Consider the following 17,065-nt stretch of genomic DNA (forward strand, 5'->3'; position numbering starts at 1 on the left):
AGTACCAATGAGTATCTTCGTTCACAGAAAGCCTCTGGATGTACTGGACAGGCTAAAGGGGCTCTCACCACTTCACACTCGTCACCCATGCTCAGAAAGAGTCACCATGATGCTCAGAAAGACTCCCCGTGTAAGAACAGATCTGTATCCACTTCTATGGTCCTTTTAATGCCCAACAAAGAGTAGAGCCTAAGGAAAAGAAGGGCTGATTCTATCTAACTAATTCCTGGTTGCAAATACACGTGAAGGGCGACTGATAATGTTTATCAGCCCTGGCAGTTCAATGATGAAAACGTAACTTCAGTCCATTTTCACCATTCTCTCATCCTCTACGTGTACTCCATGAACAGACTGCTTGGTCTAAAAAATCTGCCCTGTTCCTTCCACAGTACTCAGTGCTTGAAATTGAAGTATATTCACTACACGGAAATGTATTTCTCAATATAGATTGAGTCATAAGTAAAAAATCCTTTAAGTTTCAGATGCAGATTTTTTTCTGACTGAAGCTTTATACTTAAAGTATACTTTAAAGTTTATTGTATTTCAAATTAATTTATTAATATTTCCATGACTACATACTTTTTAACTCTGCTTTCACTATTCTCTAACTCTCCACAAAGAATGCAGGTTGTTTGCATCTCAGTAAAGACTGAGATGTCTGTCCCGTTAGCTAGGACAGATCAATAAAGTGTCACAGAAAACAGTAATGTAACAGATAAGGCAATACACACAGCTGATAGCTCTCCCCAGACAGCTCTCTCCAAAGATCTTTGGAAAACACACTCAACAAAAAATTAAACAGAAATAATAAGCTATATTCTACACAAGACAGAAATAACTTTATTTTGAATAAATAATCTAATATTAATGAAGTTACTGTGTTTCATTGTGAAAGACAGATATGAAGAAATACATGATTTTGAAATCGAAAAGCATATTATGAAGTCTTGTCATTTTTAAAATACAGTTTTAAAACTATAGTTCAGTACATCTTCAGGTGCTACATGCTGTTTCACAGATGCACTAAGACTGTAAGATGAATACATTCTAATTGCAGGTATAAATAACATTGTGTATGTAAAAGCAGTAAACATCTTTACAGATTCATCTAGCAGTATTACCTTTAGACAGCAGGAAAAAAACACATCTAATTTGCTGTAATGATATAGACCAGAGGGTTGGTCTCCTAGCTCAAGGCAGGCCACTGAACGACCTATTAGGTTCAGGACAGCCATATGCCACAAATCTCTTCTCAGATGACTCAGATGACAAAAAGTCTAATGATCAAGCCACACTGCTTTAGGTGGCACTCACTATGCTTATAATTACAGGAGAAAAAAAAAAAAAGGCTCAAGGTATGTGAAAAAAGTTTCAAATTACAGCCAATACAGTATTACCAAAAAAACCCAAAAAAACCAAAAAACACCTATTTTCAGCATACAGTTCTGCTGGGGCAGGGCAAAAGAATTTGAATTCATCTTGCTTTTGACAGATAAACATCGCAGACAACCATATTTTGTCTCTTGTAGTCAGATAATTCCCAAAATTTATTTTCATGATGCAGACACAGATTTCCAGTGGGATTCTTCAGGGGGCAAGCTTCCAGCATTGGTATCATGTACTCGGTTTTTATTTGTTTGTTTTTCCTACCTACTGCTGGCCCTGATGGTGCTCACCAGACAAAGAAACAAAACAAAACCGAAACACTCCATATCTTTTACATAATGAGACAGAATTGTACAGCTAGCCTGGAAAGGTCTTGTCTCTTTTACTTTGAGTCCTTGTAAAAAGTGCTACCTGGTCTCATTGCTCTCATCTTTACCCCCCGCAAAACCAGGTCTCTTATTTTTATCCTATGATTTAAATCTGAAAATCATAGTGAATTCATCTTCTTAGCTAAGATGATACAAAAATATAGTAACAGCACATCCAGTGGCTAAAACATTATACAAATGGAGCATGTGAGACAATTTTTTAATGCTAGTAGATAAAATATATTGCTTTATATTTTTGAGTAGGACTTCACTTTCATAGATCCCCTAGTACATATGAGAAGCTAGAAAGAATGTGGAACTGTTAAGAATCAAATGAAATCATGGAATAAACAACAGGAAAGATGTGGAGAGAACAAAGTCTTTAAGAGGTAATACCTTAACTTTGTGGCATGTTAATACTGTGGTGCCATTTCTAGTAAGAAGCCACAGATTCTGTGTTAAGCAAACAACACAGGCCACAGGACATGTCAGGCTTAGACTGGACTTTCTCTGGTACACTGGACCTTTGCTTTTAACTTGTGATAGCAATTATCTAATGACCAGGTAACTATTTTTTGTTTATCTTTTGCTTAGCTTTGTACAACTGTGTAGTGTAATATTTAATAGCATTCTATATACTCCCGTGACTGAAAGACTGATAATAAGAAAAAATTCTGTGTGGAATGAACTTGCTGTCCCCATCCCCTAGACCCAGGTCATCAATTTCAAGTCCCTGGGGGCAGCTGAAGAGAGAGTATAACACCAGAGAAGGGTGGCATATATATATACTAGAAAGTTCGGGTGCATACCAGCCTAAGTCTATCTAATCTGAACTGCATTAGTATCACTGAGTGACTGGACTCATTTGCTGATTAGACCGTTGAGATTTTATCTGGACTATCTCTAAATTCTTGGCTTTGCATGTATGGCATGATCCTCATAAAAAGATTTTGGGTGTAACAAATTGGTGGGGATTCAAGCAACCTAGTGTAACTTGGTTACATCAAATTCTTAACCATATATTTTGACATCTTAGAAAAACAAGAACCCTTGAAGGATTCTCACACAATTATTCATTATCCTTCTTTTGTAAATCATTTATAAGTTATCATCACCACATTTCCTTCTGACAACTGCATTGCCAGCCTCACCTTGTCCTCTGAAGTCAGTGTTAATTTCCATCTATGAATAAGAGATCTACCAAATCTCTTATTTCTCTCAGTTTTCTGAAGTATGTGGAATATGCCATAGAAAGATTTTGATTTATGGTTTGTAAGAAGACTGGCCATAGCTACAAAGGTCATTTCATTCTTCTATTGATTTCCCTCTCAGACCTACTGCCAAATTCCAAGGGTCAAAAGCTACTAACACCCTATGCCATTTGCATTCCTTATTGCAATAACAGGTCATTTATATGCAATACTGTTTTTTTTTGTGCTGTGACAGCACTAGCTTAAACGTGCAGAAGCAAATAATCTACAAAGTGAGAAAAGTGCTATTATGGTGGAATGAGAGACTGAAAACTACTCTGCTTTCTCAGTCAACACAATAAGAAACCGGTTCTACAGTCAAAAATCATAGATAGAAATTCATGCAACTTCAGACAAAATCGAGATGCACGCACTCAGGCCACAGCTGTGTGCAACTTTGCCATGTGGATGCTGGTGTGCAGGCTTGGCACGTTGTGCTCACATGCAAAAGAACTGTGTTACCAAGAGAAAAAGCAACCTAAATATTCAATGCAAAACAGTGATCCAAGATATCATTCATCAGGAAACATACAGGAGGGCACAAAATGTTAACATCAGAATTAATATGTTAAAAAGTCTTTACAAAAATTCCAAAATGTTCTGCAGCAGACTTAGTTTTTGAATACTTGTATAAAAAGTGTCTGTTTTTCCGAACAGCTGAATGAGTATCATTTTCACATAAAAAGCACACAGGCATTTTGCAAGCATTAAAGCTTTTATACATAAATAGATTATTATTTATCTACTCTACAGAAACTATATCAGAACAGAAGATACAAAAACAATGACACATGATCAAATCATCCCAGGATATAAATTTGTATACTAATGCCATTCTACCATCACTGAACGTTTAAAATTATCAACCATTTACCAGAACAATAAAAAACTGGTATCCTTTTAAGCCAGACACTAAGGAACTGAAGTGAGGCATTTTATCCATAAAACAGTAAAAAAAGTCATCATCAGTATGTGTTAGTGAACTTACTAAAAAGACTGTTAAAAATGAACTGTAAAAAAAAAGCTATTATTCAGTACTTTCTAAATCAATTCAAGAATACTCTGTTCATCAACACTGCAATTATATCTGTAGTTATTATTTTGCCATTACTATAACTCTGATTTATCAAGATCTTTTTTTCTCTCTCTCTCTTTTTTTTTTATTAGAGACACCAATAGCCCAACTACTTTAAAGGAAGTATTATCCCAACATAGACATGTGCTGCATCTTCATTTCACTTTAACAAATATGTGTTAAGGTGGTTCTTTAGATCTTCTTAAGCAGTTCTAGAATGACACAAGAAAGACAAAAATATCATGTAGAAGCAGTCTTTAACTGCAGGAATTTGTCAGTATATTCATTCTCATCTTTTTCGAGAGAATATGCTTTCTTATACCTATGCAAAGATATTTTCTTTGATGGTGATTTTTATAAGAAAAGTGGATGGCTTTCTAAGGAAATAAGGGTGAGCAAGTATCAGGGGATGAGCCTAAGTATTGTGACTGAGAAGGATAAGGTAGAGATGACCTATGGAGTTTTGATGCAAGTGTATGCACAGAACTAGGGCAGGGCAGAGAAGAGTTGGCTGTATGTCAAGACCATTTTTTATTTTCAGCTAGTTAGTCTGACTATGCATGAAAATTATCATCCAGCCTGCATCTATGCGTTTTTCCCCCAACCAGCTCCTGAAATTATATTGAGCTTTTCTTTAAAAGTATCATCACAATATTCATCTTGAGGGGCACTTTCTATGCTAATGGCTAACTTCCTCTCTACACATCTGTTATGTTAATTCAGAGAAGTGTTTTAAATAATTAAAAAAAAAGTTTCTTCTATTTTTTTCTAAAAAAAAAGCTAAGTTATCTTCAACTAGGTTCAAAAAAGTATATTCTTCCCCAAAATTATATTTTCCCAATATCAAACAGCTATTTTTAAACACCGCCAAACTACATGAAACCCATTGATGCTCTCACAGCAATGTGAAAACATATAATCAGAAATCTGATCTGTGGCAGGGTAAAAAAATAGGGTATAATTGTAATGGGAAGGCAAATCAATGATTTGCTTCAGTATTTCCACAAATCCTAGATATAGAATAAGTAGTTCCCCCAAGTTTTTGGATGTCTGATTGGTAATTGAAAATAGTATTACAAATTGTACAAATTTTACAGTTCAATCCAGTTTTCTTTACCCATGTTTTCAACAGAAGAGATGTATTCAAGTCTTGCCTACTCTTTAGCAGAATATTTCCTTAATCAGCAGACACATATAGTTGAAGCTTAAGGAGAATCGTAGAATCATAAAATGCTTAAGGTTGGAAGGGACCTCTAGAGGTCATCTAGTCCAACCCCTCTGCACACGCAGGGTCACCTAGAGCACGTGGCACAGGACTGCGTCCAAGCGGGTTTTGAAGATCTCCAGAGAAGGAGACTCCACAACCTCTCTGGGCAGCCTGTTCCAGTGCTCTGTCACCCTCACTGTTAAGAAATTTTTCCTTAAGTTCCTGTGGAACTTTTGGTGTTTCAGTTTGTGGGTGTTTCCTCTAGTTCTATCAGTGGCCATCACTGAAAAGAGCCCAGCCCCATCCTCCTCACTACCTCCTCCGAGGTACTTATATGCACTGATCAGGTCCTCTCTCAGACAGGCCCAGCTCCCTCAGCCCGTCCTCATAGGGCAGATGTTCCAGGCCCCTGATCATCCTGTAGCCCTGCACTGCCTTCATATCTGTTTTTTTTCCAAAGCTGCTATGAAACAATTATATACACATACATATATATACATACATATATATACATACATATATATATATATGTATGTGTATATATATATATACACACATATTTCCTGCACAAAATTAAGTCACATAAACTAATGTATATTTCATAAACATGTATCAATACAGAAATTCTATGTAACTGTAAAGAGAAAGAGACAGTTATTCTTAATAGAACGTGACAGAGTAAGATCAGATGTAAAATGTAAATAAAATGTTACAGAAACTTTTAATTCCAAAGATACAGGAGATAATGGTTCCCATCCTTTATTTAAATATGCCAGCGGTGAAAGTTTTTCAGTAAATTGAAAAAATCTCTATCACAATCTGAGGGAGACGTGATGTGAGCACTATGTAAGTTCAGGAAGAATGTAAATGAAGGTGAAATAACCATTTTAACAGCAGGAGACATTTGGCTCAGATCATTAAGTTTGTCAGGATGATTATAAAATATCCCCATTTTCTGTTAGATTTATAACCAGTCTGAGAATGTGAAAGGAGTGTTAATATTCTTCTAATTTGAAAGTGAAATATGACAATAAGAGAAAAGAGCAAATGGGATGTCAGGAGAAACCTAAACAAAAAAAAAACATACATCATGTCCATTTTGGTAATGTCATTGCAGGCCTGTAAAGGATGGGTAGAATAATCCTCATCATGAGTTATAACCAAGTACTTTGCCAAGATGCGAGGCATTATCACAGTGTGTGTCTAAGGAAAGTGTCAGCTGTGATCTCCCAGATGTATTTTCACTTATGCCTCTCAATGTTTTTCCTTTGGGAAATATAGCTTTATAAGAGGTATCTTAGGCTGTTGTTCCTTAACCAGTAGAGTTCCGTAAGACTCAGAAGGTGATACACTTTCAAATACAACTATAGTTTCCTAAAATAGTGTCATTATGCAATAAAAATATTAATAGGTGATGCTGCTATTTCCTTTTTTAACTTATCTTTCTCTCTAAAGGAGAAATTGTTAGTTTGAAAGATTTTATATTAAATAGAAACAGCTTCACAGCTATTATGAAAAATAAATAAAAAGTAAAATGGAAGATTTTAGCTTGGCAGCCATTTAACAGTAAATGGACCATTGATTCTACAGAACACATACATTCACTTCTATGCTGGAAACATTCCAATTTTATTCAGTATCGGAAATATCATTTTAATATTTTTATTTCTATACTGTCATAAATCTGCAAACCTGGCTAATCCTTGGAAATAAAAATCCTATTTTTTATTTTGAGAATAAGACAAAATTCAATATTGTCATTTGTTCAAGTGAGTACCTGCTCCTAATTAACCTTCTGAAGGCAGGAAGCATGGCCCCTTCCTATCTCCAGTGATAAATATTCATTCCAGATATTGTGTTTCCAATATTGTCTTCTCCAAAAGGAGGAAAAAAAAAAAAGTGATAGCCATTTGCTTCACTGACCTTTAGTTAAAAATTCTTTGCTTTTTATGTGCAATGTGACTTCTTCCATGTGCTGCCACATACAATTTTATTGGGCCCTTAGGGACTCTTCAAGTGGAACAGTCTTGAAAGTGTTTCATCTTCAAAATACTTGTCAGTATTTCCTTCAGTATTTCCCACAGATAGAGTCTATTTTTTCTTGGGATGTTCAGGAAACTAAAGCTAGTTCTTTACTATGATAAAATGCATAAATGAACTTTGGGAATAAATCCTTCTCTGTTAGGGAACTGGTTGACTGCTAGAAAACCACAACTAACATTAAAGCTTTTCTTGTTTGACAGATTTACTTTCAATACAAAGAAGTTGTATAGCTTAAATCCCAAGCATGTATTAAAACACATTCACATGCTGAAATACATTAGGTTAAGCTATTAGGACAATATCATTCAAAAAAAAAAAAAACCCAAAACAAACAAACAAAAAAACCAGAAAATAAACTGAAATGTTTATTTCAGTTGATAAGTTCTTATAAGCAAGAAACTGCAATGTCGAATCAGACATTTAGCCCATCTCGTCTAGTTTGTGGTTCTTACAAAATTGAACTCCACTTGTCTGCTAAAAAACACAGAGGAGTTCAGAGTAGGAAATACTACATTAACCTGTTCCCCTAGGAAAACTCTTCCTGGCCCTGTAGCAGGATAATTTGCCTCTAATTTTTTTGTCATGGATTATTCCTATAGCTCATGTAGATCTCTCTGAAATTTCCCACAAGATTATCAGGTTTGATTTGAACCTGAAAACATCAAATATCTCACCCATCTTTCAATGTAAGTGATAAGAATACTAAGACTACTTTCTACAATAAAAATCTGTAGCACCATTAACCTCTTGCTATGATTAAAATCAGTCATTTTTTAATTTCGATTTTTTTTATGTCATGGTTAATCAGCTATTTAGGAAGACAAAATTTGTTTTTACACAATGTCTGCTTAGTTTCTTCAAAACATCCTATAGGATACTTTGACAAAGCCTTTGAAGATCTAAATGAGTGTCAGCAATTTTGTTTCTCTCATTTGAATGAAAGCCCGAGTAAAAGCTTTCAAATAGTGCAATTTATGTGACAGCACACTTCTTCCAAAGAATCAGAAAAAAGAGAAGAAAGTCAAAAAAAGACAAATTTCACACGGATCTTAAAGATTATATCTGGCAGTATTGTAAGTGCTCATAAGCAATAAATCTTTGTCAGATAGCAACAGGAAGAATATATCACTGCTAAGGAGCATGATTCATAAACTATGATTTATCAAATTACATAATATTCTGGCTTTGGCTGTGGGCATTACACATTAGGATAAAAGTCCAACTCTTCAGCAAAATTACATTAGATGCATGCAAGCAAACACAGAAAAATCAGAAAGTATAATGAGTTCAGAGGCACAGGTACTACCAGAAAGTTACCTTCACATCTGGGGAAATGGTAGTTCCAATTTCTGTTGATTCCATGTTGGCATGTGAGAACAGGCTGACCTCTCAGAACATAACCAGGATAGCATTCAAATGATACTGACTGACCCACACTGTAATCGGAGTTGACTATATATCCATTTAAAAAAGGAGGAGGATCAGGGCAGTTCTGTAACTCATAAGCTAGAAGGGAACAGAAATAATAGGCAAGCATTAGAAAGCTGAAAACTAATAAGAGAGTGATTAACATATCAGTAAGAAATAAATCATCCATTTGAGCCTTCTTGAATATCGGGAAGATCTCTACTGGAAACAAAACATAGCGAAAGATCAAAATCTGGAATGGAATGATGACTGCTTATTACATAACAATGGAGAAGAAGCACAAAGAAATATTAGATGCAGAGGGTGAAAAAAAGGAATATTCTATAATAGTATTTTGTCTTTAAGCTTTACTGCATCTGAGATTTTTCTACCATGCAACACCTTTTCTCTGCTTTGACTACATTCTATCCCTACAGATGCCCTCTTTGGTATAATTACACTCTACCTCAATATATCTTCTGAAAATGTATGAAATTAATACATAGCAAAACTATTTCACTGCTCTTTTAAGTGCCTATTACTACTACTAATATCATTGTTCCCAGTAGTTCCCAACTGTTCCCAATAGTTACTACATACCTAGTTTAAGCTTCTACCAAATACAATCCAACCAACAGTTAGATAACCTCAATCTGACTTGTGGTTGTTAATGACAGATTAGGATATTATGTAAATTATGTGCTCTGAGCCCAAGTTCTGTCATACAATTGTTTAATTTAAAAAATAGTCTAAAAATAATCTGGAATATAAAGCAACAACACTATATCCAAAAGCTGCATAAAGTTCATAATAAATCAGATATAATCTTTTTTTGTGGAAACTAGTAGTTTTCCACTACTCAAAAATAAGTGTTACCACAGTCTCAAAAAAAATGTTATAACAGAATTTATCATGTATTTTATTTCCTGCATAAGAAAAAGTACAATTTATTACAAGTAAGAGAAAGAGTAAAACAATTTAGGAGAGAAAATTCAGCATCAATACCTACAGTCCAGCAATATTTATAGAAACACGAAAATCTGTAGAATGGCCATGTTCAAAGTGCAACTACCAAGTCATTAATATGCAAGAATATTAATACAACTATTAGCAGCATATGAACCTGAGACAAGTTCTGTAAAGTTAACAGCGTTTCCTGTTAAGATTCGTATTCTACACTGAATGTCATCTGCCAGGAGTGGTTGGAACTGCAGCAGAACATTAAAAAATGGAGATTTGCAATTCCATATGTAGAGAAACATTATGTAGCAACACAAAAATTTCAGCTTTCAAGCTAGGCATATGTAATAATAAGGTTATATTTGACTGCAAGCACTGCAGTTTGATCATTACCTACACCACTTAAATTATATGCTTATTTCAACTAATAAACCAGCAATCTATTAACCACAGCAATTCTTTAAATGTGCTTTCACTTGTAAATTCTGTACTAAGTAGTTCAGTAAGATATAAGATCATTCATTCATTAAGAAATCCAGAATTGTATTTTTTTAAATATATATAGCCATATGTAAAAAAAAAAAAGCCTGACCAAAAAACAGAATTAATGAAGGAGTGTACAGTCACAGAAAATATGACACTCAAAAGTCCTGAAAAATTGAGAAATGTTTACCATGGAAAAAGTAACTTCTAGATATATCACCATATAAGGATTGAATTAATGGTTACTTGCACTTAATGTTTGGATTTAATATTGTAAAAGTCTCAAAATATTATTTGTTAACCGTATTTATTTGATTGAAACTAGTACAATGACAATTCAGAAGGAGCTTTCATTGTTAACACTCATTTAGACCCAAAGATAATTTAAAAATAATTTGCATTAATGAATATATTTCTTTTTAATATTTGCATTATTAAACAGTTCCACAGAAATAAAAAAGGAACACAGTTTTACAAAAATCTTATATAGAAATCAGTCAGAGAAAGTCAATCAAAAGATAACAAGTAACTGCCTGACAAGTAACAATTGTTGAGAAAAAAGAATGCCCTGCTTTCTCCATATATTTCTTTTCCAAATACGAAACACTCCTGTCAAATATGACAAAGTTCAAATAAGCTCCATAATGCAAGTATGTCTTATATTAATATGTGCCATTAAGTCCAACTATTACAATTACAGTAATAAGTGGAGAAAATGCTATTGAATTAAGTATTTTTTTACTTTTTTCCAAATCTAATAAGGACAATATGGACATGGTGTATCCCCATGGCTATATACTTGTTATCAATTAGATTAATAATCATAAAAATAATAATAATTAAAGTGAAGCTTGTGCTTAATTTCTTTATTGAACTAAGGCCACTAGTGTCATCTTTATTTTCAATATTTCCTTTTCGGACATTGCTGAATGCAGTCAGACTATATCACAAATAGAAGATTCATTCTGAATGAAAAAACAAACCTCTTTCTTTTTCCCTAATTCATTCATCAGATCCATTATCCAGGCTTTGTTATACAACTAGAAGAGATGTGGATAACAGAAATATATTGAGATCATCAGATTTCTCTTCACTCACTCAACAAAAAGAAAGAAAAGAAAACAGCAATAAAACAATTAATAGCACTAATTATTAGAGGAAAGGATGCAGAAAAAGCTTTAATATAACTTGTTTATGGTTCACTAAAGTTTGTGCTAAATCTACTATTGGCTCATTGCTTTTTAATACCATTATTACTCCTACTATCACTGCTAGTACAGCACTAATAAAAATAATATAATTATTATCAATATGAATTATTAGCAGTATTTTTGTATGGGTGAGATTACTACAGAGATTATTAAAGAGCACAGGACATATGAAGACTAATTATATCAAAAATATATCAAACATGCTTAGCAAATTCTTAAAATAAATGCAACAGATGATATTCAGGGGACGTATCTGAAGGGTTAGATAACCTCAGAGGTTAGCTTTACAACAAGGTGCAATATTATATTGTCCCAAAGTTACAGTGACATAAATAATTACTGGAACTTTTAAACTTTGATTCTACAAAATTTTGAGGAGATAAACAGGTATGAAAATTACCCTACCTTACTGGTTAATTTGCTGCCTGGGTTCCACTTTCATCTTGTTTATTGTGCTCGCTGTTTTTCTGAACTGAATTTAAGATTTGGTTAAAAAAAAAGCTCTTCTCACTGATCTATGTGAGAAGAAAACACAGGAACACCTCAGGCAAAAGAGGAAATCCTAAATTAATGACAAAATCTCCCTAGCCCTCTAATTTGTATAATATCCCTTTAGGAATATTCCATTTGGTGCTGGTGGATAAATATTGCCTAACTCTGAAAATTCTAGTTAATGTGTTACTACGTAGTAATAGATATTCTTCCTTCTTATTGTAAGCTAAATAAAGTATACACAGAAACTTTTTAAAATAAGAAATTGATCCTTTACCTAAAGCAGATGATCATAAGTCAACCATCAGAGAAGAAAGCACTTGAACATGAAGAGAGTGCAGTTAAAAACAACAGTGGAAAGTGTAAAGATACTCACTGCAAGTGATGGCTGGGATAAATCATACAGATGTTTCATAAATTATAGGAGTACAGTAAATCAGGTGATCCAGCCAACTATCATATCATGATTTACAGGCCACTCAAGGAATTTGTTTTATAGTTTTAATATAAATATCAATTTTATTATTTTCTATCCTTTGATATATGTACCGACTATACCTGATTTAAAAGAACATTTAATTATTCCGTTATCACTAGCAAATATTTCTCACAAACCCTGATGTCATACCTCACAAAAGAAAGCTTTTTTTTATTATTATTAATGCCATACTCTAAGACTTGTTTTGCTATTGAGCTTTACAAAATGATATATTTTTTCACTGAAGCCAAGCTCTAGTGAAAAAACAAAATGAAACCTAAGTATGTAAAGGAAATATAAGGGAAAGATTTACTTCTAACCCTGGCAGCAGTCAAATATTTGAATTTTAAAATGATCTGGTGTTGAGTTCTGGGTTTGTGCAATATATTTTCCAGTGGTAAGAAGAGAGTGTAAATCACAAAAGAAATATAATTGATTATGTTCTTTTGTTTTTATAATTTACTTTCTTTGTTAGATTAACCTTGGGTTAAGACTTACTCTCTTTGCAAGTGCCACACACACAGAGAGCACTTCAATATGGAAATAATTACCATTCAGAAAAATTGTATTAGCATAGAACTAAGCATGAAAACACTCAAACGACATAAAAAGTCACAATTAAGACTACATAAAAAACCTGAATTTAGTCCTGCTCTACCTTCCTTCAGTGTATCCACAGCTATACTGTGTATAGCTACAGTGTGCAGAATAAAATACATATCTCTGGAATCACAGGTTAGTGCTTTAGGCGCCAGAGAACATCATTTTCCCAAATGCAATGTTGCAGGATTAGAGTCACAAAACATTGCTTCAAAAATATATATATTTTTTGAGTTCCCAAAATATATTTCACTTCCATTAGTTTTTCTTCCTTCAGGCATTTCCTGAAACTATTCTAGAAACACCAGTGTTTCAGCAAATTCCTTCTTCCCAGAGTTCTTAAGATTCAGACGCTCCATCAGATTTAACATTTACAAATCATCTTGTGTACGTACATGTGTGTATTTGACCAAGAAAGAAATCACATTAGAACTTTTTTTTCTTTACTCTCCTGGAACATTTTTCTCTCCTGGTACAATAGAATGAGATTCTCACCTCATATTCTGCTTTATGATACACAGACACTCAGAGTAGATTAAGGATTCTTCTACTGAGCTGTAGTCATAGGGACTGAGATTCCCCAAGTAAAAAAATCACACAAACAATGCTTTTCACCCATTTCCTTCAAAAGAAAAAGAAAACCAATCCTAAAGGGAAAATTAAGCAGGAAAGAAAAGGTCTCCCAGAAATAAATAATTAAAAAAAACTGAGGTAACGTCATAGCATTGCCAAATAAAAACAAAACCAGATATCTTAAAACCTTTAGAACGACCACAATTCTGTACTGAATCCCTCAGAGGCCACAGAAAGTTTTATTTCTTCTGACCTAACATACATCCTGTGTCATCTCAGATATATGCAGAGCACCCTGAGCTGTAATTGCTTACCCTGGATTGTCAATCACACTTCTACGACAGCCACTTTTCTCTGCAGCCCTAGGCTCCACTGTCTGCCTGTATCTCAGATTAGACAGACTTGGGGGGGTTCCAGTAATTCAGGAACCAAATGTGATGTATAAATGCTTTTCTAAGTGTTATTTCTGGGTTGCTTCCTGTGCTTGCTGTTTTTCATAGGGGTCAAAACCCCAGATGAAAGCACCACCCTTTCTCAATGTTTCTTTCTTTCCTTTTTTTTTTTTCAATTAAACAGTAGAATATTTATTTTATTTTTAAATGCACTTTAATTAAATTAACATGTTGCTATTTTTTTAAACTGAGGACTTCTAAATTTTTAGGTAATTCAACAAATGAATAAAAAATAATATTTGATAAAAGTGATCTGAATTGTTCCAAATCTCCAAGTGTCACCAATATGAACTCCCCTCTTGCCATGGGTAGAACACAGAATGAATGAAGTCCCACCAATTTAGTAATCTTAAACACAAATAAAACGCACACCTTTCCTTAGGTAGTGTAATTGCAAAGCTAAAGCTATAACAAAACACGAACACGTTTTTGCTGAGACAGCAGCACATAAAACAAAAAACTGTTGATGATATTCAGAGTTGCAACCTCCTCAGGCTCTTGCTAAGGACAGGAAGATTTTTATTGCATTCAGAGATTCACGGTTAAGTAATGCAGGTTATATATTCAAATCTTGTGCTAAAAAAATCAGGTGCCCAAGCAGCAGCATTCACTCCTTGCCGAGGCAAGAAGCAAGGTTTTGTTGTTCTCGGCATACATAGACTTTCTGCCTCCCACAAAATGTCATATACTGAATTACTCTGAACAGTCCAAACCCAGGCTATATAAACCTTCAATTGCATAAGTATTTTTTTTCACAACAATTGAGAAAAAAAAACTGTGTTTATTTCACAACAACTTATTATGAAATATTAAGGAGAAATAGCATTATTAATTTTAACAATCACTGTACCCTACTCGTATTCTTTGTTTTCTCCAAAGATGAGCAGCCACCAGGAAGTCTTAGCCTTCATAAAACACTTTCAAATCTTCATTTTACAACAGTAAAGTTTGCTTAAAGAGCGCCTCTAATATCAGGAGATAACACCAGCCCCTCTATATTTTTAGAATGGTATCAGAATAAAGAGATAGTCAAATATATGCATTTTCTTGTATTTGTAGTTCTAGGGACTATAGGATAGACTACAAAAGTCTGTCTGCTAGAGAGATACTGTTTAAATACATGTAATAAATCAAAAAATAAATTTGCCTGAGACAAGAGGAGCACAGAAAGTCATGATATACATCTCTATCCTCAGTTTTATTAAACCTTTGCACCTTTAGCTCCAAAGAACCACCTGATATTTTAAAGAGAAAAAATGGATAAGCACATTTGAGTCACATCTAATGTCACAGTGCCAAATGGGTCACTCAGTTTAGGTGTCAGGCTCTAAGGGAAAGCAAACAAAAAAACAAACAAGCATCACCAATGATTAGGAGTATCTAGGTATCTACACCAACCACAAAGCACTGTAAGATAGTCAAGATACATATGAACTTTATTTCAAATCCGTGTCATTTTATACTTTGATTTGGACTATGATTTCCTTAAATATCAACGAAAAATACAGCTCTTGGCAAAACCATAGGATGCCACGTAGAGGAAATACACAATGGGATACACAAGAAGAGATAAAGATTTTAAAAAATAAAAATAAAAATAATAAAAAATGAACCTGTTCCCTTGTCCCCTCTCTGAAGTGTCACACAGACCACACAGACCACTAAAAAGTGAATGCACACTTTCCTTCAAAAGGTACACAAAATCTTGCTAAGTACATGGTCTCTAAAAGAAAGTATGATAGTGTCTACAAATGACTTAAGGTACAAGTACTAATTTCATGAGAGAAATTAATTATACCAAAATAGTTTTTGTGTGTGTCTGTGTGTGTGCGTGCTAGTTCTTGCTTACCTTGGTATGTCATTTTAAATCCTTGCCTATTTTCCGAGTGATCACTGTAGAAATGGATGAGTGTTTCATGAGTTGTGCTTAGTAAAGGTGATGGGAGTTCTGCTCCGCTGAACTGGCCGATCATAGAGTTGGTGTGGTAAGGGCCATTCTGAATTTCAAGGAAGTCATGATTTGCTTCAGTAGAGAAATTCAGAAACTGAATATGAGCACCTGAAGCAACAAGAAAGATAGAAAAATTAAAAACAGAGTTTTCGTAACCCATATTGCTTAATGCTACAGCACGCCGATGTAGCAAGTGAAATTATAACTCTTATTGGAATTACATACATATTGCAGTTACCATTCAACATATGTGGCTTAAATTACGGAAATATCAGCTAAGTTTTGGAAGAGTTGCAGCTTCTAATTTGTAGGTGCATCCTGCATCCTAAGGTAGCAACATGCAGCATTTCTGAGGTAGATATTTACCACGTTAGTTCTAGCTGTCTACTTTACTACGGTAAATATCTCCTTGCCAAACACAATTTATACCTCCCCTTCCCTCCATTCTGAGCCAGGGTGTCTTCAGGGCGTCTTCTACTCTCTATGGAGTCTTATAAGATGGGCTGAACTTCAGAATAAAGACAAGTATTTATTCTGGCTTGTTTAACACAAATCCTCACCAGAAGTCAAGTGGTTAAAACAGGTTGAAACTCCCAAGCTGCTGAACAGTTGGCAATTCAAAAATCATCCCATGGGAAACAAGAGCTGTTTTAAAATTCTGACTCTGCTTAATGTGCACTATAGACTGCTTAAATTATGTCCATATATAATATTAAAAGAAGGACATGAAGGAGCCTCTGATCTCAAAGCCAAGTGACATCAAGCAACTTGCATCCACACATTTTAGACCTAAATTTCCTTTGGTAGATTGTGAAGAACTAAGTGAAACTTAGCAAAACATACTTGCTGAAAGAGTTAGTTAATAATTAAAATGCTATGAAAGATTCACTGCTTAAGCTCAAAGATTTCACTTGCTCCCTGACATTCTCATTTAGTAGCATAGACATATTCTTCATTCCAGAAGAATACCTTCTAGATTAATCATCAGGGTATCTCACTGCTCCACTGCTCTTTTCGGTTGCCTCTATGGTTTGACATCTAATAACTTACACAAAATGAAAAATTTTCTACAGGGAAAATTAAACTAAATGTAAATAAACAGCTGTTTAGATGACTTCTAAGAACAGGA

At 34.2% G+C, this 17,065-nt stretch overlaps 1 protein-coding gene across 1 annotated transcript in view; it reads right to left on the minus strand.

Annotated features, from left to right (window-relative positions):
* The window catches only part of CSMD1 (CUB and Sushi multiple domains 1), a 994,655-nt gene that overhangs the window by 90,347 nt on the left and 887,243 nt on the right, over positions 1-17,065 (minus strand). Inside the window, exons 41-42 of the mRNA XM_088530602.1 lie at positions 15,835-16,044; positions 8,647-8,835 (exon numbers count right to left, since the gene is read on the minus strand). Coding sequence (XP_088386728.1) covers positions 8,647-8,835; positions 15,835-16,044 — 399 coding nt within the window. The remainder of the gene's footprint in view (positions 1-8,646; positions 8,836-15,834; positions 16,045-17,065) is intronic.

The sequence above is a fragment of the Tinamus guttatus genome, unplaced genomic scaffold (assembly GCF_059628265.1).
Source record: "Tinamus guttatus ecotype Peru unplaced genomic scaffold, ASM5962826v1 Tinamus_guttatus_pri_ptg000383l, whole genome shotgun sequence".
In the NCBI taxonomy this organism is placed as follows: Eukaryota; Metazoa; Chordata; class Aves; order Tinamiformes; family Tinamidae; genus Tinamus; species Tinamus guttatus.